The following is a 24,030-nucleotide window of genomic DNA, read 5'->3' on the forward strand; positions in this document are numbered from 1 at the left end:
AACACTGCTGATTTGGAAAGCTGTTGTGAAGGCTCTTTTTGGCCCCAGGTTTTCTATGAACAAGTAAGGGTGTCAAATCATGAAGAAGAAAGCCTGTAACATCAAACAGATTAATCCTCAAAGACCTAATTCCGAAAGGAAATACATCGTTTCCAAATGTCATCTACTAGTTTATTTGATACGTGTCCATTTTGCCAACATTCCGAATCAGCTGGAGCTTTATCTAAGACTTTGGAGAGGTATATTGAAATAACATAGCGCTGCTATAATTGTGGGTAGGTCCCTTCATTAGTTGGAAACAACTCTGTCTTGGTTTTCTTTTATACTGTATATTATTTTATACAGCACAGCACAGATGTTTTATTTATTTATTTGAATGCAACATTAATCATAATTATTATTATCATTTATTTCTTAGCAGATGCCCTTATCCAGGGCAATTACAAGATATCACATTATTTTTATATACAGTTACCCATTTATACGGTTGGGTTTTTATTGGAGCAATCTAGGTAAAGTACCTTGCTCAAGAGTACAGCAGCAGTGTCCCCCACCTGGGATTGAACCAACAACCCTCCGGTCAAGAGTCCAGAGCCCTAACCACTACCCCACACTGCACATGTTCCCAAATACATCAAAATACAACATGCGAAGGAAACATGTACAGTGTTAAAGATGTCTACTACACAAAACGAAAGCAGGTACAAGTTCCTTCCTTGTGGAAAATTAGATAGACCATGTTTGTCACACAGACTAGTGTGTTTCCACATGGAGATAATATAGCTTATACAACGCTTCACTGGGGATGCAGCTGTATGTTTCAGAGCACTTGTGAGGGTACATGCGGAAGTCATGTTTTTTTGGCTCAAAAGAGATGCTTGAGAACAGTGATTTTGGACATAGCAGTGTGGCATTATGCAACTGTTTGGGCACATATGGATTATTATACAATGACCAAATACATTCGGAACAGCAAGGTGGGATAGTTTATGTTTTATTTTTCATGTAGTGCTGATGTACCCTTTAAGGTCATGTCATTGGATTAAAGTCTGGTCATAGAAACACAGTTGTGTTTTGTCTCTGCAAAAGCAAATGTTCAACAGTGTCGCTTTTTTAGTGGCTTTAAAATTGTTCTGGTTACCTATTCATTAATTATACTGAATACATAAAGTGCTGTAATATAAATAAAGCCGTTCACAGATACTGTAATTTCTGTTTTATTTGGAATGTCCCCTTTTCTTCTCTCACTATATCAGAACTCCCCTATCCTCTAGTCCCCAGGATTAAATGATTAAAGCCCAGGATTAAAGGATTATACATTTACAGGTCATTTCTGACCCAGTGTTAATTGCAATTCATATTTTAATATTTTTCCCTGCAGCAACAGATGTTAAAAAATAAAGCTGTCTTTTATCACTGACATTTTGGGTTTTGTTATTTATAATTTCGGTAATGCTTTATATTGCGTGGCATAAATTAATATTAAATAGGTATGCAATTGCATATTAAATCAATGTTCAATTAATATTAAATAGATATGCAATTGCATATTAAATCAATGTTCAATTAATATTAAATAGATATGCAATTGCATATTAAATTAATGTTAAGTTAATATTTAATGACTATGCAATAGCTGTTTTTTTGCTAAATGTTAACCATTTATATTACGTTTTCTTACACTTGAAAATATGTAATATTTTCCCATTGTTTACATGTTTTTAATTGAAAATACAGTTAATCTGACTTAAACGTTAATGGAAAGTAACAAGGAATAATTGAACATAAATTTAATTTAATATGCAATTGCATATCTATTAAATATTAATTTAACATTAATTTAATATGCAATTGCATATCTATTTAATATTAATTTATGCCACGCAATATAAAGCGTTACCATAATTTCTAAGGAAAATTGAGACATTTTAATTAACAAGTGCCCCCAAACTCAGTAGCAGCAGAAATAGAAAAAATGCATCGTTACAGTATCTCCAGTGCATCTGCTGTCCATTTGTACTTTTTCTCTGAAGTCAATTCAGAGAAAAAGTACACAGTTTCTGGTGTTTTTGTCTGTTAAAGTAGTTTTATTCATTAAAAAAAAATAATCCACAGAAAACAACATTTTTAGTCCATTTCTTGCTTGTGATATCCAATAACCTTCTGACACAATGCAATCATTTGATTAAGAAATCCACAGGGCCTCTTAACAAGCTATATTAAGCCAGTGTTTCATTAACATACACAACAGGTCCAATTAAATAATTTAACAAAAGGCATACAAAAGGGCTCACCCTACCAATTCTAACCACTCTCCCACTGACGGTGACGCATGGGGGGGGGGGGGTAAACAGAACAACATATTCAACACATTCAACACATCCACAACACCAAGGGGAGATCAGTAAATACAAGAAACACAACAAAACATCAATTCCAACTATTTACAGGTAAATTACGTCTATTTTACATATATCCCATAATCCCCCACGCAATATGCAAAGCGGCGTCAGAAAGAGGCGTGTTCGAATTCATTACAAGAACTGCTCTGTAAAAAAAAAGTGTATTCTGTTAGATTTTGAATTACAGTATTTTTTCTGTCAACAAATGCAGTATTTTCTCCTGTAAAACTACATTTTTTTTTACAGTGTAAAACCAACGCTTTCCAGTTAACTTGATCTAAAGGAATCAATTTTATTTTAGGATCAGAACTCTCCCCCACTTTTGTTCATTGCTGTGCTATTTTTTTTTCTTCTTGATTCCACTGTCTAGAACTCTAGCTGGAATACTATTGGAAGAATAAAATGAGGCAAGGCCTTTGTGTTATAAAACTACCTTGGGGAATCCAATCAAATATACAGAATCTCTGTGGCCTGGCTAGACTTTTGCTGCATAATATTACAAGGAAAACATGAACAAATAAACTAAAACATGTCATTCAAAGAGGAGCATTTTATTTATTTATTTATTTATTTATTTATTTATTTATTTTAAAATTAAAAAAAAACATGAAAGATTGTGTCCCTGTCACAATTTGTATTACATTTAAAAAATGGTTTAGTTTAATTTTATATAGTATGAGAATATGTTTTATACATTTTAAAAAAATGTAAGAAATTGACCCACCCTGACATTGGTGACTAATTACAATGTACAAAGTATATTATAATTTTAAACCTGCATTTATTGCAACAAAGAAGACTACGCGGCGATCTGTTTCAAACATTCAAAATCCTAAAAGGTATAGACAATGTCGACCCAGGGGATTTTTTTGACCTGAAAAAAGAAACAGGGACCAGGGGTCACAAATGGAGATTAGATAAAGGGGCATTCAGAACAGAAAATGACTCAGAAATGTCTTCATCTAGACTATGTGGGGAAACTATAAAAAAAAGCCAACAAGATGCTCGGATATATTGTGAAAAGTGTTGAATTTAAATCAAGGGAAGTAATGTTAAAACTTTACAATGCATTAGTAAGACCTCATCTAGAATATTGTGTTCAGTTCTGGTCACCTCGTTACAAAAAATAGGAGGCACTTTTTTACACAGAGAATTGTGGGGGTCTGGAACCAACTGCCCAGTAATGTTGTTGAAGCTGACACCCTGGGATCCTTCCAGTAGCTGCTTGATGAGATTCTGGGATCAATAAGCTACTAACAACCAAACGAGCAAGATGGGCTGAATGGCCTCCGCTCGTTTGTAAACTTTCTTATGATCTTCTTATTGCTGGGTGGCACATACCAATTCTTCAAGGGCTGTCTAGCATCACTACACTGGTAATGTTCAGGCTTGGCTTGGCTAACAGATTTAAATTTCCACCATTGAATCACAGTCACTTCTCCGAAAGGGATTGCCTCTTTAGTAAAGAGAAGTGGGACCTTATGAGAACTTCAATCTGTTCTACATTATTAGTACCAATGAATAAATAGTATCCATCTTATTTGGACCACTTCTACAGGTATTTATCCAATTGTATTTTGCTGTTGCTAAACCATTTTGTGTGGCTTTTTGTATAAAATTATAAAAAAAATGATCTGTAGTTAATTAAAACGCTAAACTAACTTCAACTAAACATTTCTGGTACTCTTGCAACAACCATGTTTCTTACAAAATACCTAGTTAGAGTAAATGGAGGATGTAGGACGATGCAGATAGCTTGCCTACTCTCTCTCTCTCTCTCTCTCTCTCTCTCTCTCTCTCTCTCTCTCTCTCTCTCTCTCTCTCTCTCAGCCCATGCAAGTAGGACAAACATTTTCCTTCATAATTAATGTTTACTTTTAAAGTTAATTACAGCAATAAATCTATAGTAACAACTATATTAATCTAAAATCTATCCTGTCATTTCAATAATACCAAGCCATTGTCTTAAACAAAACACAATTTAAAGGGTAAGAAAACCAGTCGGTGACTAATTAAATGTGTGCAAGATTAGTCACATTTATCCTCTGCTGCTGCTGCTGCTGCGTCAGCCAGTAACATTCTTTTAAAAGGTTAGAACAGAAGCAACATTTAGAAGAAAGTGACATGTGTTACTTCTTGATCTATGTTATTTAGATAGAGATCAAGACCATGGATCTATCAAAGCCATAGCTTACTTAAACAATTTAACACCCAATTAAGCTTTAACTGCATACTAGCATCCCAAAAAGAGAAGAATAACTAAACTCTGGCTAAGGGCTAGTCACACTATAGCGTTTATTCGCTGCGTTTTCTATGGTAAAAAAATTGAACCTATGGAATTGAATACTACCTTTCATACTTTTGCGTAATCACTGCAAAAAAAATCAAAACAGGTTAAATTTTTGGACCAAAAACGCGGCGATCACCACCCTGTCCTGCTAAATTTGGATATAATCTGAAGGCAATATGGAGGGGAGCAAACTGCCACATGGTTATTGTTCCGAAGAAGAAGAGAAAGAAAAACACGTGGATTCACCCTATAAACGAGCAAACGTGTATGTATGTGTATAGCATATCGTACAAATTCTGTTGTATTTAGTTACGTAGTTATGAAATTTAAGAGGTTCTCATATCACATGCCAATAAAAAGGAAACATGAGAGAGCGTCTGGGAGATGTGTGAGTGTCAGATTGGCCGCTGTATTGTTGTTGCTGTTTGTATTGTTTATCGAGATATTTCTTGTGCCTCTTAAAGAACAGGATATCCTGCACTGCTATAATCAGATATGACTCCATGATTCTTGCCTGTGATATTTGACGCGCAAGTCTGAATACAAACATAGTAGCGAAACGCCGGCTGTAAAAAACGCAGCAAATAAACGCTATAGTGTGATTAGCCCTTTATTTTTTTATAGAACATTTTACAGAAGTGTAAAATCGCCCTGGACTGTGTCGACCACTTATATGGTGATATTGGTGCAATCCAGATAGATTCCCTGGTATTGTAATATGCCCTAAAAAATCCAGCTATGGCTTATCCCAGCAGTTTACAGTTTGATCAAATCAACGCGCTTGTTTCTTATATAGCTGTCAGTGTTATGATTAGATGATACACTAGATCATCTAATGTGAGCATGTTCAATGAAGGTACCACCTTGGTTCAGCTAAGAAGAACTTCTGCTGTACAGTACCTGCAAGTGTGCAGGCCAGACAATGTGGAACATCTCATATCTGGTTAAACTCTTTCTTCTACACAGCAATAACCCTTGTCAAATCTCAGCAGAAAATGAATCCTGGGCTTGGATGTCATTCGTCTTCAGGGTTTCTTTGGCCTGAGCATTTTGTTTTTGGAATGCTTCACGATCTTGTTGGTGACCACACAGCATATATGTAATACTCAGTTATGATGAGTACAATACAGCCAATTGTTTTAGGAAAATTAATTCTGTCCGTTTTTTTGCTAAATATTTACCTAGAATGAACACTGTTGTTATTTTAATTAAGCCAGTTTGTATCATTTAAACCAATTTCAATCAAATCCCACTGCGAGTGGCCCTGACAAAGAAATACAGCGTTATACATCCTCACGTGTTGCTACAACTGTTTAAATAACGTACCTGTAATTTTTCTTTTCATTGTTAACATCCTGACAACCTTTTTACACTTTTAACTTTAAACTCTGTTTCAAAGCTCTAGTGCACTGATAGTGTAAGGGTTATTGTCCACATTGTCAAATAGGTAACAGAGCAAAAACAATCCATGATGTGACATGGAACAGAAAAGCCAGAACTCTTTTAAAAAAATGTTTTTCACTCTTCCTGCAGTGATTTAGAGGACAGATCTCAAACTCCAGCTTATACGTATACAAAGGTGTCAGGATGTTAACAATGAAAAGAAAAATTACAGATACATTATTTAAACAGTTGTAGCAACACATGGGGATGTGTAATGCTATATTTTTCAGAACCCCGCTACTTACTCTTTAAGCAATGGTAACAACTAACAGTAAAAAAATATAGATATATTTATAAAGCTGCATGACCAGAAACTTAAGAAGACCTTAATGAAGGACAAAGTGGAAAGCAAATAGTTACAATTCAAAATAACCTTGGCAGAAATAGGGACACTAAAAAAGAAATGCAAAAATTAATTTTAATTCTGGGAACTTATGGGTTTACTTTGTAATTTGCCATACAGTACTTTCTTTCTTACAGAACACAAGATATATTGACTGTGTTTGATATATTTAATTACAGATCATGTCAAGACACAGAGACAATGTATGCTGTGCACAGCTGGAGACATTATCAGTGACTTGCACCTCTTGCTAAACCATGGTTGTAAAAATAGCTTTCTAAACCATGTTAATCGTGTTTCAGTGCAATATACATCGTTTAACATCTTTAGAAGATATAAGCCATTCTTAGCTTGCAATTAAAATGTAGTAACTTTTTTAACCTCATTCTTATTTAGATTCATTGACATTTTGAGCTTCACTGTCTTGGGTGTGTAATTTGTGTACCTACATCAAAAGACAAAAGCATGATTACAATGGTAATTTTATATGCAGAGCTGAAACTGCCTTCATAATTTATTTTAAATGCAAGCCCATGACAGCCAATTTAATAAGGACATATTTTCTACATACTGTCAATAAAATGGGGAAAAACTGAGGCTCAAATGTCTCCCTATTGTGGGATTTATGCCCGTTATTTGTATTCTAGAAACTATATAAATGTTTTATGGGGTTAATAGCGAAGTAAAATGTTGACTTAACCTTACATAGCTTATTTTACTTGAAGATTAAATAACAAACAGATTGATCAAGAGTTTTATTGAATGAGGTGTCAGGGCATGAGCCCTATGCATGAAAAGTGTTTTTTTTTTGTTTGTTTTTTTGGGAGAGCCTACCTACTGTGTGAAATTGGGTTCCTAATCAGCCAGTGGGTGTGTTCCAGAAGGGTGTCAAGTATAAACAGGTCCCGATTGCACAACCCAGGGCTGCTGCAAGGCCATATACGCCAAAAGACTGACGATCATTCGTATGGTTTGATGTTTGCATACAGCCATTTCTTGTCATTCAATTCAGCGGACTGAGATGCCAGCAGTGTAAGAGGACTTAATCAGATCCTCCTTGCGCATGGAAAGCGCTAATTTGTTTTGAAGTCTGAATTGGAAAATGGAACCAGAGCTGTGGCTTTTAAACCACTTCTCGCTTGTCTTTTATAAAGATTAAACCAGAATATGTAAACTTATGAACTTGCTCACAGTAGATACTGTATGGCCATCAGCAGATCGTGGTTGTAATGTGTCATTGAAGACATTGAGAAACACTTCAGACTAGATTCTCAGTTATTTACTCCAAATGGTGATTACTGTTATTTTTGTTTGAAATAAAATAAAAAAAAATACATTTGTTAACATACTGTAGTTAAGTAAAACAGGGTTTTTATGTTTCAACTGATCTGATGTTTGTGTACTGTTTTGCATAATGATTAGTTTCATAAATGATCTGGCGTATTAGCGTTGAAAGGTGGTGAAAAATAAAACGAAAATGTTTGTTTAATGTGGAGAGAAGATAATGTCTGATCTGATTAGGATAAACACATATTTTGTAATTCAAAATTCATTTAGCACCACATGTGCTACTTCTGAATCTACTGTAGTGGTGGCATATCTGGTCCACAGTGGAATAAAAGAAGACAACACAGGATGCAGCTCAAAGCAGTTAACACTAACACTCCCGCTCCCCGCCCAGCGTCCAGTCCCAAGCAGTCCAAACTGACCCGCCGTTACAATACTTTAAACCTTTGCATGGAAAGAAACCTGTGTGTTTAGGCAGTCATTATTTTGATAGTACTCTAATCTTATTTGATGCCATTTGATTAATGTTTGACACATACATGAATAAAATCAAATGAATGATGTGTGCAGCAGTACTAAGTTATTCTTCAATAAAACCTGAGTGTAATATGATCATTGGAATTTTATTACAAATAGGATAATATAGAATAAGACACCAGTTTGAGAAGTATTAGGTAGATAACAGTACAGTAATTGCAGACATCAGTGTGTATTGAAGTGCAGTACACCGTTGTGTTTGTGTTGACTATGAGTAACATCCAGTAAGCCTGCCTGCCTGCCCCTGAGTTCAGGTGATGCGCTGAGATTCTGGAGGACTGGTGTTGAAAATAAACGGCTTGGCATAAAAAATGTAAAGGTGCAAGGGAAAACCATAATTTGAATTAGCAGCTTTACATACCAATGTGTAGAAAACATGTAGGTAGGCAGTTTTATTTTCATTTTGTTGTTTGTTTTACTTGACAGCAAAAAAAAATACATTCAAGCTGCAGTATAAAAATAAGTAAACAGATTTGCATATCTACAAAAATAAATAAACAATTAATTTAGCAGTAATACGTTCTTCAAGCCAGGTTGTATTTTCTACAGCCAAAGCATAGGGACTATTTTACACTGGTGGAGTGACACACTCAATAAAATGTAATTGATGTTTAAATAAACATAAAATAGTTGCGTAAGTGCAATAACACATGACAGGGTGTACAGTAGTACTGCACTTCAGTGCAGTTGCGTAGTTAGTGGGGTGGTTTTATTCATTATTCAACGACGTGGGAGAAAAAAAAGTGAGCCCCCTCCGACTCTGTAAACTCCCATCCCAACCAATGTAAGCTATGACCCGTGCTCTGAGCTTTGCTTCGCTACCGGCCTAAACACACTTTTAAAAAAACAAAACTGTTAAACACATATCTAGTTGTGATTGGGCAGTCATGTAATTTATACACCAAATTCAGCCTTTGACTCCTTTGATTGGACAACACGCGTGCACATACCGTTAAAACTGACGTGCGATCAGACGTCCCAGTCGAAGATTAATATAGAAATGATTGGGGGACGGGCGAAAATATAAAACATAATTGGCTTTTAACGGTGCAGTTGAACATATGTATGAAAATACACAGCACTCAAAGGACAAAATGGTTATGGTAGTCTTTGGAAAAGAAGGTACAATGAAATTAGTTATTTAAATCTGGTTCGTTGTTTATAAATCATGCACAAAACCACCTTCTCTGGCCACAACATTGCATTTAATTTTGAATTTACCGAAATTTTTCTTATTAGACGCCCTCTGCTTTTGACAAACTCTGAGGGCACCTGGTTTAGTCCCGTGCGAATCATGTTTTAAAATGGCAGTTGTAAAACCGAGACCTAAGTATTCGACAAGTTTGTAATGAAAAACAGAAGGATGGACTTGGGGATCTAAACATCAGGTAAGGTAGGTTATTCTTTCTGTTATTTAATGTGTATGTTTGATAACTGCATAGTGGTTGAAAATGCGATTGTGAAACATCATGGTTGTTAATAGGGCGATTTCGAGTACATTACACGTTTGGAGTGCAGTTAATTTTTACTTACAGAAACATTTTTATTATTATTATTATTATTTATTTCTTAACAGAAATAACAGTTAACAGTGATTAAATGACACCCCTTATTATTACCTATCTTTAAAAAGCGCCCCGAAACAAATCCTGGCTACGCCTCTGACCCATGGCGTGCTATCATTTTATAACTGCTGTACACCCTGTTGTGTGTTATTGCTTACATACATTTAGATGTACAAGCACAAGAACATAAACAATACAAGGATGTATTTCTTGCAATAAAGTGTTCTTAAACCATGATAACATAGAATGTATATTCATGCTGCAAAATTCAGTAATTAATTCTGATTGCTCCTCTAATATGAACTCTGTTTCATGTGCCCAAAAATGAATTCTGCATCACCAAGGCCTTGTATGGACACAGCCTAAGGCCCAGTCCATTATGCATTTAAACCGTATTAGTTGCCTTTAAACTGGCTTAAAAGTGCTAAATATGGTTTGCGTCTACACTATGCAGTGTTTAATACCGTACTCCAGAACCGGACTAGAGACACCTCGGGGTAGTCTCGAGTCCAGTTATAAATTAGATCGCATCAGGTAGTGCGGTTTGTCAAAAGTGTGGATACTGTAATAGAAACAAAATGTTTGGTGTATTCTGCAATATCCCAAAATGCGTTGTGCTATGTTTGTCGAAATACGCAGAGCAGGCGCCTGAAGGACTTGCTATTAGTGTACAATCCGCACTAGGTATTCATTTTTAAAAATATCTGTCAGGACATCTCTGTTAAACTAGTGGAGAAAATAACAAAATCACAACGTTAAATTAGGCGATTTAAAAAATGAAATGCGAGTTAAAAGTAGGATCGGGTATGAACAAATCACGTAATTTGTCAACTCTGTTTGAAATAAAATTATAGGGACCAGAATTAGGATCAGGCAAAATATGAAGGTAAAAACAAAGATTTTTTTTGTAATTAACAGCTTTTTCTGGGTTTAATTATGAAACAGAATCAGCTCAATTTGTTTAATAATAGCTCAATAATTAAAAATAAAACCCCAAAACTTCAAGCCCTACTTGTGTGTGTGTTCGTATTTACTTTTTCCAAAATACTTGTTGTATTACTTTTTAGCAATATGGGCCTCTATTAATATGAAGCATAACACATTATTTTAAAATAAAATACAATGCATGGTGGGATACGATCGTATTAATTTCCACTGTTCATTGCGCTGCTAGGAACTGTAACATTTTAATAGTGTGTTTAAGTACACACGCAGTTCGGTTGCAAAATGCAACGACAACCGCACTAGTTAATCCTGTTCGGAACAAGTAGCGAGTTCGGTTATTAATTCAGTTCGGTTAGTTAATGTGCAGCAGCTGTGTGTGTGGGTGTGTATTAAAAGTGCACTAAAACAACCGCAGTAGGTGCTCGTGGATTTCTGCGCAAGTAATGATGTCCTCGTGTATCAAACATTTCTGTGTGATAAACATGGCTAATGACCACGGACTCACTTGGTCCGAAGAAGAGACCAAAAAATGAATAAATGTTTGGTCTGAGGAAGGGGTCCAGTCTAAACTGTATGGCAGCAAATGCAATTCTGAAATTCTTCTGGTTGAAAGATCACCCAAATGTTTCGATCTACTGTCATAGTATTGCAGATCGTCACTACTGTATCAGTGCAGAAAACAGTTTCTCCACTGGCTTTGCAGAAAAGAGCATAGCTGCACTTGGCAAGCTCTTGATCGATTACGTACAGTACTTTCTTCCAAAAGCATAAACAAAAACACAGCCTCCATGCTGCCGCCACACAAACCTAACGAATGTCATGTAATGATGGCCAGAGTTCAATGGTTTGTTTAAACAGGGGGTCACTCACTTCAGTAATGAAAGGTGTGTGTGTGTACAACAAACAACCACAGCGAGTGCAGTTTGTTAATACGGTTGCGCTAACTAGTGTGTGTGTATGAGGCCTAAAGATGTTTGTTTTGTAATCAAGTATCAGGCCCCATATTCTGACCCAGTGAGATTTTGCGTTTTTCTTCTTGACCTCTTTAAAGAGACTTAGATGTCTGAAATGCAAATACTAGCGAAATTGCAGTCATGAATAAAAAACATTGTAAAAAAAATGGAAAACCTGTTTAGCCTTTTAAGATTCACAAAAATAAAATGAAAAAGGTAGGTGTTCATCAGAGTACTTTAGTGCGGTAAGTATACTTAATGAACCTTTAATACCAGTACTTATTCTTTAAATATTACAAGAAAACATAATGTGCACAGCAATCAAGACTCCATCACAGCAATGAGACAGTAGAGAAACCCTGCTGACACGTTCTTTACCTGCAGTTTCCACATCAGTTCAGATAAAATGTATGCTTATAGAACTAAACTAAATGTAATCTGAATCATAAAAGAAAATAATTGCTGACAAGGCATCTAGCTTATTAAATCATTTGTGATGCCTCTAATAATAACAGTGGTTTATGTAACTTTCATTCCCTCAGAAAAACATGTAACCTCTGGGGAATAAAATCTCAAATCTCAAAGAAGAACGGGCACGTTTGTGTTAACGTGATTCACCTGCAGTAAGTGAGGATGGTATAAACTCCAAAACAATAACCTAACATTAAAAATGTCCCCCAATCACCAGTACAGTAATCAGAAGAAATAAGCATGTATGCCATTAAACATATTTATTAAGACACTGATTACACTAATAAAAAAAATGTATTAAAACCTATGAATGTAATAAAACGTACAGTACCGTCGCATATCCGACTGCGGTGGGATCAGAGTAAGGGCGGATATGTAAAAAGGCAGATAAATTAATCTGTTTTAAATACCATTATGCACAGTTGTAACAATTACTGTACTATATTCTTATTGTTTTGAGAGTCATTTTTTTATTATGGAGCTTCCCTAAATCCCTTGTTTAGAAAGATACAGGGTATTAATGCTTGTGACAGACAAGCCGTCTGCCATGTAGATGCATGCATTCGCTGCTGAGTGACAGGCAGGATATCAAGACGGAGGTTGAAGATACGCCCCGCAGGCGAACAGGATTTATTTACATATTGTAGCGCTGAGCTGTGGGGTTTCCAGGATATAATGAGACAGACAACAGTTGCGGTTCAAAGCAGTAAGAAACCGCCGTCTATTATTTTTTTAGCTTTTAGTGAACAATGGCTCTCATTCCTCTCCTCACTCACAAACTCAACCTCTCTTAACTCTCTCTCTCTTTATTCTCCTGCCGCCAGATTCCACTTCTATCTTTCAAACTATCATCTCCACACACACACACACACACATGTTTGCATTCCTATATTTGTGGGGACTTCTCATTGACTCTAACTATATTTTTATAGTCAGATAAAACTCCACACAGGGTGGACTCTCCATCCTTGCTGTTCCGCTTCAGCAGCCAGTTGAGTGTATCAAAGTTTCTTCCTCTCATACGCCTCATCCACGGCATCCTCCCATGGCACTGTTAACTCTACCAAATGAACAAGGCATGCTGATCCAGACCACAAGACAATATCAGGTCGAAGGTTAGTGGTGGCCATCTTAGGTGGGAAAATAAGCTGCTGTCCAACATCTGCCAGCATTTTCCAGTCTCTAGCAGCTTCCAGTTTTGATTTTAATACCTTTTCTTGGTGGCTGCTCCCCTGGACAGAGGAATGTTGTTCTTTGTGTGTCATATATTGTTGAAATTGGTAGCAACCTGTTGGTCATGCTGCGCTTGTCTTCCAATGCTAAGGCCAAACATCGCAGCACCTGGTCATGATGCCAAGTAAACGAGCTTGGCTAAGACCCACCATATATCCTGTCAAAATGTGTCTTAATGTAGCTGGCGATGAACACAAAGGACACCACGGATCCTCCCCTACCCATAGATTAAGATTCTGTGGTGATGGGAGAACATAATATGTTGACCTGATGAGGAAACTGATCCTGCTCTGTTCCATTGTCCATAGATTTCGCCAGCCAATCTTGTGTTGTTCCATACTGTCCCATCTCATCCATTCTCCCTGCTTGGCCTGGGAAACTGCCTTTACGCACATCATCCTCTCCTCCTGCTTTTGCGCCTCATTGACTACCAGCTTCCTCCATTGAGCTGGGGCTGCTTTGTGCCATGTAGGAGCAGCTGAACACATTCGTCATGTGACTCTACCAATGTAATTTCCAATCGAACCGTGGCACACTTAACCTTTTGCGGTCCATTTATTCAGCGCGTCTCAGGCGCGTCAGGTCCAATTTATTTTCACATGCGCAGTTTATTTTAGATGCGCTGTTTAAAAGTATTTTTTCACAGTAAAACAGGTTTAAAAGGCACTGCATATCAACAGGACACTCAATACTGCATCTCCAGCCCCGCCCCACCCTTTGTTCACTGTATTTTTCACATACCTCTTCATAGTCATGCATACTGATAAATCATCTCCTGAACACACGTTTTATCACCAAACTCCTCAATAATGCGATCCAAGTCATTATTTTATTACTATAACATCTCAAAAAGCTCTGCAAATGTCTGTGATATTCTTTGAGCTCTGGATGCAGAAGCAGCTATCTTGTTTGTTTATGTCCGTGTTATCTCTGTGGTGCCGGGGCTATGTGTATTGCTCAGATCTGCCACTTTTTTCGGCTTCTCTCGGCTTCTATCGGTCTCACTTGTCCATTGAATGGTTTTCTCTGCTTTTTCTGGAGAAAAAACGACTAGAGACTTGTGTTTTACGTCTTTTTGATGATGTCAGACAGGGTCCGACATTGGACCGGAAAGGGAAAATTGTAATGTCGGACCTGGTCCCACATTGGACCGCAAAGGGTTAAACTCCTCAGTTAGCGCTGAGACTGGCAGCTGCAGTATCCCTTTACCATACAGTCTCACTCTGCTGAGGCAGAATGGAACTCCTAACCATTTCCTGACTTATGAACTGATTAACACTTCCAGCTTCTCTACTGTTGTCAAGGAAACCTGATACACAGTGAGTGGCCACAGAAGTCTTGGCAGTAGACCAAACTGAAAGCACCAGAGTTTAAGTTTGCCCTGTAAAGTGCTGCTGTCTATGCTCTTCAACCCTTGCACTGCTTGTTGTCTCACTTCTCCCACACGAACTGTGTCCTTTAGGTCCCCATCATACCATCTCCCAATACTTTTCATAGTCTTCTCAGACACTTTTGGTGTTGCCTCACTCTTTAATGTAGAACCTCTTATCCACTACTTTACCTTTAATTATAGAGATGCTCCTTGACTTAGTGAGCTTGAATTGCATTTGTGCCCATTCAATGTTATTGATTAATTTGCTCGATAACACTATATAACACAATTTTTGTTCCTGGGTAGTAAGTGTTATTTCCTAATTGCTTATACCTCAAAAGTATAGAAAATGGCTATTATGCCCCACAAACTTTGCTTTTGTGACCAGGACAGTGATATTTTGAAATTTACCTATTTCCAATGAGAAAACGGGCAAATTTGTGTCTTTTCGTTCACATAAAGTCAGAAAAAAACAACATATGAATTCAAATTAACATGTATTTATACTAAAGTAATACAAAAATGACTACAAAAGATTTAGAAGTGAGTAGTTTTTTGAGATTTACGATTATACTGTAAATCACTTTCACGAATCAGCCCCCAAATGTAGTCTCCCATCATGTTCTTGTTATACTGTCCTTGGTAGCGGCGTTCAAAGTCCAGTATATCCTGGTGGAAGCGCTCGCCGTGCTCCTCCGAGTACGCTCCCATGTTCTCCTTGAATTTATCAAGATGAGCATCAAGGATATGGACTTTGAGGGACATCCTACAGCCCATTGTGCCGTAGTTCTTCACCAGAGTCTCAACCAGCTCCACATAGTTTTCAGCCTTGTGATTGCCCAGGAAGCCCCGAACCACTGCGACAAAGCTGTTCCAAGCCGCTTTCTCCTTACTAGTGAGCTTCTTGGGGAATTCATTGCACTCCAGGATCTTCTTTATCTGTGGTCCGACGAAGACACCGGCTTTGACCTTTGCCTCAGAAGGCTTAGGGAAGAAGTCTTGAAGGTACTTGCAGGCTGCCGACTCCTTATCTAGAGCTCTGACAAATTGTTTCATAAGGCCCAATTTGATGTGCAGTGGTGGCATCAGCACCTTCCGGGGGTCCACCAGTGGCTCCCACTTGACGTTGTTCCTCCCCACAGAGAACTCGGTCCGCTGTGGCCAGTCCCGCCTGTGGTAGTGCGCCTTGGTGTCTCTGCTGTCCCAAAGGCAAAGATAGCCGGGAAACTTGGTAAACCGCCTTGGAGACCCATCAGGAATGCCACCATTTTGAAGTCTCCTATAACCTTGATGCCATCTCAGAAAAATGCAGATATGTATCCACTTAGGCAGCTGGAACTAAACTGAACTGGTGGGCTTAAGGCCCCTGTATTTATACTACTATTTATATTACTGGAAAGTTCTAGAAAGTTCTATAAGTTACTCCAAGTTTACTCAGCACTGAATCTATCTGGAATGTTCTGGAAAATAGGTAAATTTCAAAATATCACTGTCCTGGTGTGACAGAGCGGTTGCAGTTGACGTCCCGGACCAGGAAGAAGCAATACAAAAACAAAGGTAGGGGAAACGAGACGCGTTTGCGCTCGGGTTTTAATAATAAATCAAACAATAAACAAAACACTATAACAAACAAAAGGGCTCGATGGCCAAAAATACATAAAGAAACAAATACCGAGTGGTACAGCGGTAGCAGTTGCTTCGGATGTATGATCTCGTTCTAAACCGTCCTCCCGTCTCTAACTCAAAGGAAAATCTCTCCCCATTACCCTGGAGCTCGTTCTTTTAAGCTGTGGCTGGAGCCTTAATTAATTATCAATAAAACAATTACCTTATTGAGGCTCCAGCCACATTCACACAGGTTTTTTAAATTAATAAACAAAACGAACAATAAGAAAACACGGCTTTCCCACCGTCAAATACAAATATAATAATAATAATATGAAATATACAAATAATAATACAGGGACGAGGTGTACCCTATCACACACGCCCCCCCTTGTGCGTAGCACACATGGCCTCAATGGCCACCTCCCCCCTCAGTCTCAACGTCCCGGAAGAGGGGGAAGCACAGTGTCCATGGGGGTGGCCATGGTGGGAGGTCCGGCACCCCCCAACTCTTCGTGGCCGGCAGCTCCCTCTTCCAGGGCTCCCGCCACACACTATCCTGCCGCAAACGTGCGGCTGGGGAAGCTGGTCTCCTGACCTCCCCCCCCTTCTTCATGGCCGGCATTTCCCCTCCGTGGGGCTCCGACCACACGATCTCCGGCAGCGAAACTGCTGCGAGGGGAACTGGTCTCCTGACCTCCCCCCCCTTCTTCATGGCCGGCAGCTCCCCTCCGTGGGGCTCCGGCCACAGTATAGCAACCCCAGGCGAAGCAGGACCCTCAACGACCCCAGGCGAAGCAGGATCCCTGGCGACCCCAGGCGAAGGCAGCAGCAGCGGACCCTCGGGAGGCAGAGGCAGCTCCTGCTCCTCTCCCTCGGGTGGTGGTGGTGGAGGCAGAGGCAGCTCCTGCTCCTCTCCCTCGGGTGGTGGAGGCAGAGGCAGCTCCTGCTCCTCTCCCTCGGGTGGTGGAGGCAGAGGCAGCTCCTGCTCCTCTCCCTCGGGTGGTGACGGTGGAGGCAGAGGCAGCTCCTGCTCCTCTCCCTCGGGTGGTGACGGTGGAGGCAGAGGCAGCTCCTGCTCCTCTCCCTCAGGTGGTGGCGGTGGAGGCAGAGGCAGCTCCTGCTCCTCTCCCTCGGGTGGTGGCGGTGGAGGCAGAGGCAGCTCCTGCTCCTCTCCCTCGGGTGGTGGCGGTGGAGGCAGAGGCAGCTCCTGCTCCTCTCCCTCGGGTGGTGGCGGTGGAGGCAGAGGCAGCTCCTGCTCCTCTCCCTCGGGTGGTGGCGGTGGAGGCAGAGGCAGCTCCTGCTCCTCTCCCTCGGGTGGTGGCGGTGGAGGCAGAGGCAGCTCCTGCTCCTCTCCCTCGGGTGGTGGCGGTGGAGGCAGAGGCAGCTCCTGCTCCTCTCCCTCGGGTGGTGGCGGTGGAGGCAGAGGCAGCTCCTGCTCCTCTCCCTCGGGTGGTGGCGGTGGAGGCAGAGGCAGCTCCTGCTCCTCTCCCTCGGGTGGTGGAGGCAGAGGCAGCTCCTTCTCCTCTCCCTCGGGTGGTTGTGGTGGTGGAGGCAGAGGCAGCTCCTGCTCCTCTCCCTCCGGTGGCACTGCTGGCTCCTTCGCCAGCGGGGTTAGGGCTGGTGGCGGGCGTCTCCGCTGGGCTCCCTTCAGCAGCAAAAACAGCGGCTGCTGTGGAGCCTGAGCTTCACGCCCTCGTCCCTCCCAAAAAAAAATAGGGGTTTGGGCCTTCAGCTCCTCCCCTCCGGACACAGGACGCACCGACTCCTCCCTCTCGGGCCGTGGACGCACCGACTCCTCCCTCTCGGGCCGTGGACGCACCGACTCCTCCCTCTCGGGCCGTGGACGCACCGACTCCTCCCTTTTGGGACGTGGACGCACCGACTCCTCCCTCTTGGGACGTGGACGCACCGACTCCTCCCTCTTGGGACGTGGACGTTCGGGCTCCTCCCACTCAGGCGCAGGACGTTCGGGCTCCTCCCACTCAGGCGCAGGACGTTCGGGCTCCTCCCACTCAGGCGCAGGACGTTCGGGCTCCTCCTCCCCTGGCTCCTGCTCTGGGCAGTCCTCGTCCTCATGCCCATAAGCAATGCACATGGTGCACCACCTTGGCTCCCTCTGCTTCCTCCTTACTTTTCCCCCTCTCTGCCTCCTTCTGCTCACCTTCCTCCTTTGGGCTGGTTCCTCCTCCTCTTCCTGGAAGGGGCAGACAGCCACCGTGTGCCCATACACCCCGCAGGCAAGGCACCAACCTTGGTCCTCCAACCTGCCGAGGAGATCCTCCAGCTCACTGCAGCCGTCTCTCCAGTTCCAGCCTTCCATTTTTTTTTTTTTTTTTTTTTTTTACTTTTCCACAAAAAAAACAATTTTCGAAAAAAAATAATAAAAAAAACGCCCTTTGTATTCCTGGTCCGGCTCCTGGAGGCGTTTATCCCACGCAGGACACCATATGTGACAGAGCGGTTGCAGTTGACGTCCCGGACCAGGAAGAAGCAATACAAAAACAAAGGTAGGGGAAACGAGACGCGTTTGCGCTCGGGTTTTAATAATAAATCAAACAATAAACAAAACACTATAACAAACAAAAGGGCTCGATGGCCAAAAATACATAAAGAAACAAATACCGAGTGGTACAGCGGTAGCAGTTGCTTCGGATGTATGATCTCGTTCTAAACCGTCCTCCCGTCTCTAACTCAAAGGAAAATCTCTCCCCATTACCCTGGAGCTCGTTCTTTTAAGCTGTGGCTGGAGCCTTAATTAATTATCAATAAAACAATTACCTTATTGAGGCTCCAGCCACATTCACACAGGTTTTTTAAATTAATAAACAAAACGAACAATAAGAAAACACGGCTTTCCCACCGTCAAATACAAATATAATAATAATAATATGAAATATACAAATAATAATACAGGGACGAGGTGTACCCTATCACACCTGGTCACAAAAGCAAAGTTTGTGGGGAATAATAGCCATTTTGTATACTTTTGAGGCATAAGCAATTAGGAAATAACACTTACTACCCAGGAACAAAAAAAAAAAATAATTGTTACACGATGATTAGTGCAGGCTACTGTTGTAGTCTGATTGTCATGTCATCCATGTATGCTCTAATTGGTGACAGGCGCAATCCAGAAACCAAGTGTTCTCCTCCCACTACCCATTTTGACGCCCTAATAATTACTTCCATTGCCATGGTAAAAGCCAGTGGAGAAATAGTGCCTCCTGCCATTATTCCAATTTCTAGACATTGCCATGTAGTGGTGAATTCTGAAGCTGAAAAACAAAATTGCAAATCTCTGAAGTAGGCTTTTACTAAGTTTGTTATTGTCCTCGGTACACTGAAAAAATCAAATGCTGCCCAAAAAGCTCATGTGGTACTGAACCATATGCATTAGCTAAATCAAGAAAGAACCTTTCTAAATGGTAAAAAAAACATTTTCCATCAGATTAGTACCTGCTTACTAGTAATTCCTGTCAAGTCTGACCTGTATTCTTGGATGGATGAAAAGTATGTCTGATACCAGGATTTCTGCTAAACTACAGATTGTGGTGAGCAATCAATATGGTAAATATGTGGAAGGTACCATTTGTGCTTTGAACCTATAGCATGAAATTAATTTCAAAACTTAAAGCAGGCGCAAACTAAAAAAATATGAAATTTCGGTGTCGGACCTACTGGGAGTCAGTGCCATTTTAAACACTATCAATTTTACAAAATAGATTAACGATGACATTTTTTGCCCTTATGATTAACCTCACACACTGCTTTAGAAAGAATTATCAGGACTAATTTATTATTCTTTAGTAACAAATTGAAATTACTCCATCCATTTCCCACCAAGTTTTGTAACCAGCAAATAGACTATTGACAAAAAAATGTAAGTTTTCATCTGTAATCCATAATTTTCTTTGGTAATGATTTACAAATCCTATAAGTAGACACAATGTCCTGCAAAATGAGTATAAGTTCACCATGATAGGATGATTTTGAAAAATTACCCCTTGGGTTGACCTTCTCGTGGAATTGCCCAAATATAATATTAAGAAGCTTGAGTCTGTGCAAAAATGTGCTTGTAGGATTGTATTGAATGACTGGAATTGGGATACTACTCATGATAACCCTCTTAGTCGCTCTTCTCTTAAACCATTAAGTGTCAGAAGGTCCTATTTTATTCTTGTTTGTTTCTATAAGGTTCTGCATTCACCGTGTTCTACCTCTATGTCAGTCTGTGCTCGTAATAGACCTAGGCTGAGAGTCTCCACAGAGCTGCTCTGATCATCAGTCCTTTTCTCCTTCAGTTGTGTCGTTGTTCTTTCTTTGGCACAGCCTTGGGGTTATAGAATGCCCTTTGTGTCACTGTCAAGCCTTTCCGGGTTTAAAACTGCTGTTCAGCGTCATTTGCGTTTGAGGTGAACTTGTTTTAGTTGTAATGAAATTGTTATTAAAATATAAATATATTTATCTTTTAATATATTTATGTGTATTGTATGTATACGTGTGTGTATATGTGTATTTTTGTTGATATTACTTTGGATGCCTAATAATTGTTGTATTGTTTATTATTGAGTATGGTCTACTTACCATCAGTCTCTCTATGTATTAGTGCTGCACTATTGAGATGTACCTGTGCTGGCCCTGTGGGCACAAATTGAACAAACTAAACTAAACTAAACTAAACTAAACGTTTGAAAATAATACTAATGTCCCTGGAATTTAATTATGCTAATGAATTCGGTTGATAATTTAATTGCCAAATAATTATCCACCTCCTCAAATGCATTCAGTGGCAACAGTATTTTCATTATAGATACAGTTAATAAGGAGTCCTATTATGACACTGATAGAAAAAATGCACAGAAGACAATCATTAAAGCAGTCATTAGGAAATGATTCAGTACCATCAGCCAATAAGTGTCCACTCTAGTGGGCTGCTGTGAATCAAATTTAAAATCATTGTACACAAGTACCACCTTTTTCATTTGGACTTGCTATAATTACAGCAAATAGTTATAACTATTGTATTATTCACACTGAATCGTCCAGTCAGTGCTGTGCCTCAGAACCTGGCAGTCAGTACTGTGCAACTATGAAAGCAACCAGTCCTGTACCTGTCACTGCCACATTAGCCAATCCACGGCCTGTCAGCTGTACTGGAGCTCAGCATTTTTCAACAACAAATCGATACATGGACAGTTCAGTAATATCGCTCCATTCAGTTATCTGGCAGATGAACTATAGCAACTCTGACAAGTAAAACAGTATTTGTTTAATAAAGTAATTGTTTTTTTCTCTCAATATGTACAGTATGTCATCTTGGTTTTTTGTTTAATTAACCATTTTGGGACTATTTCCCTCAGCAGAAAGACGCATCATTATGATTTCAAGGTAAATCTAGATTTTAAAATTTTGTTTTAAAGACAATAATGAGAAAAATAGTGTTTTAATAGTGATAGTGCCCTCTTATGAAGGCGCTACTGTGTGGTAGTAGGACTTTGCCTTTCGTTATCGCCCTTGCCTTTCTCAGGACGCATAAATTCCATTGTGGTCCACTGGAACACAGTAGAGCCCATCGATGGGCCCTATCACTTTAATAGATTTGTTCTGAAAAAAAAAATGTACTGTACTAAAATCAAGTCAGCTAGGACCTGAAAAATAAAACTGACACTTGGCATAGTCACTCATGCAGCACTCAACAGAAAAATAGGCAGAGGCAGCTGTTAATCAACTAGGTAAGTAATAATCCTTTGATTACAGTAGATGAAGGCTGTCCTTTAATGGATTTTACTTGTCACTTTTAATTCTTTTTAATCTTTGTCTGCATTTCATTAGACGGCTTTATCGTGCTGATGGCCCTCGAGTTGGTATTCTGATTGAGTTAATGGGTTATCTTTATTCCATGTAGATGGGGCTATAAAATATAATAGAGTTATATTTATGTACTCTGAAATACCTTCTTTAAAGATGATTACTTTGCCAATCAGGTTTTACATGGTACATTAAAGCAGAATGTACGGTATAGTTTTTTCTTTCTTTTCTGCTCTACACTAGGTACCCAGCAAAGCAAAGCTCTTTCCTATAATCTAGGAAATAATCCACCTAGAAAACACAGCAGACCATTGGCTAGGCAGTCAGTGCAGTACTGTTACCAGCTTCTGTTCTGTCCTTCAGCTGTAGATCTGATCGGGTTATAGGCTACAGGCCTGCAGTCATTCCAAACAGATGATACAGGTAGCGTCAAATTATTTGCAAATTAAATGAACTGTTGTTGTTTATTGATGAACTTTGTGGTTAAATACTCTGTGTTATAAATTGTAGGTGATTTACTGAATAACCTAAAAGGTTATGAAGCATTGTATAAGGCACATAGAAAAAAAAGGTTGCCATGTCTTGTGGATAATTTTCATCTTTTCTATTCCTGCTTCCACTTTGTAACTAAAAGAAGTTAATGTTTTTGTTAGAATTAACTCAATTAGATCAAACAAACTATTATATCAATTTAAACTTGGAAATCCTGATGAAGTATGTTTAAGCGTCCAATAGCAATACATTGAATACACTTAATGTGACCACTATTAATACGCAGCAGGCTATCATTTTAGAATTAAAAAAATCACTGCACAGCAGATACTTGTAATTGTAGGGTACTTATGGTTTTGGCTGATAAAATCAATTTTGTTATGTAAAGTAGTAGAAAATGTCTATGGGATCATGGCTACAGAAATGCAATTTATTTGATATATAACCTGCTGTGCCATTCAGCTGTCATTGTTGTCAAATACTACATAGCTGTGAAATGAGTAGCATAATTAAATGATATAGAGTGTTTACCAGAATGTGTGATAAATTACTTTTTAGTAACAATTAGTAAATCTTGCACCAGACTTGACTTGTATGACAAATAGGATTATAACTTTACAAACATTGATTTTAGTTCACCAGATCATTAATGCCATTCCTTTCCTCAAAATGTGAATTCAACAATAAAAAAAACTCAGAATGGCAGTGGAGCAATTTGCAGTTACTAATGTAAAATATACATTTAGAAATGCCTCCGTTCATATATTGCAATGACTACTGTTATGTACTTTTAGATTGCAGTTGAGAACATTTCATGTATTTTTTATTCTCAAGTATTCTCACCAATATATATATATATATATATATATATATATATATATATATATATATATATATGGGACATATAGTACTTAAAGCTCCCGTGCTTGCACTGTATTTTTTTCTAAAAGTAAAAACAAACTGTCTGTTAATGTTAAAAACAAGTACGAAACAACACAGGTGTGTATAAACGTCATTGGAGTCTGTTATTTAAGTACAGTTTTACAATATTTATTATAAAAAATATACAATTTAACACTTTAAACTGGTGGAATGGCAGTTTCTATTATACTGTATATTGTAACGACCCAGGATTTATACTGTTACAGGACTGGCTAATGGACCCTGTTGTTTGTGTGTGTGTGTGTGTGTGTGCGTGTGCGTGTGTGTGAGAGAGCAGGGAAGCGGTAAGCTTGCCTCAGCCGGGATTGGTGGGTGACGTCCGGGGAGGCGGGGACAGGA

At 39.3% G+C, this 24,030-nt stretch overlaps 1 protein-coding gene across 2 annotated transcripts in view; it reads left to right on the top strand.

Moving 5' to 3' along the window:
* The window catches only part of LOC117394203 (G patch domain-containing protein 8-like), a 138,058-nt gene that overhangs the window by 55,396 nt on the left and 58,632 nt on the right, over positions 1–24,030 (top strand). The window contains exon 1 of one of the 2 annotated variants that reach the window (XM_059012567.1): positions 22,584–22,680. The exons of the other annotated variant lie outside the window; for it this stretch is intronic. Coding sequence (XP_058868550.1) covers positions 22,672–22,680 — 9 coding nt within the window. The 5' untranslated portion in view covers positions 22,584–22,671. Of the gene's footprint in view, positions 1–22,583; positions 22,681–24,030 lie in introns of those variants that run through there. 2 annotated transcript variants of the gene reach the window in all.

This window comes from Acipenser ruthenus, chromosome 3, assembly GCF_902713425.1.
Source record: "Acipenser ruthenus chromosome 3, fAciRut3.2 maternal haplotype, whole genome shotgun sequence".
NCBI classification, from domain to species: Eukaryota; Metazoa; Chordata; class Actinopteri; order Acipenseriformes; family Acipenseridae; genus Acipenser; species Acipenser ruthenus.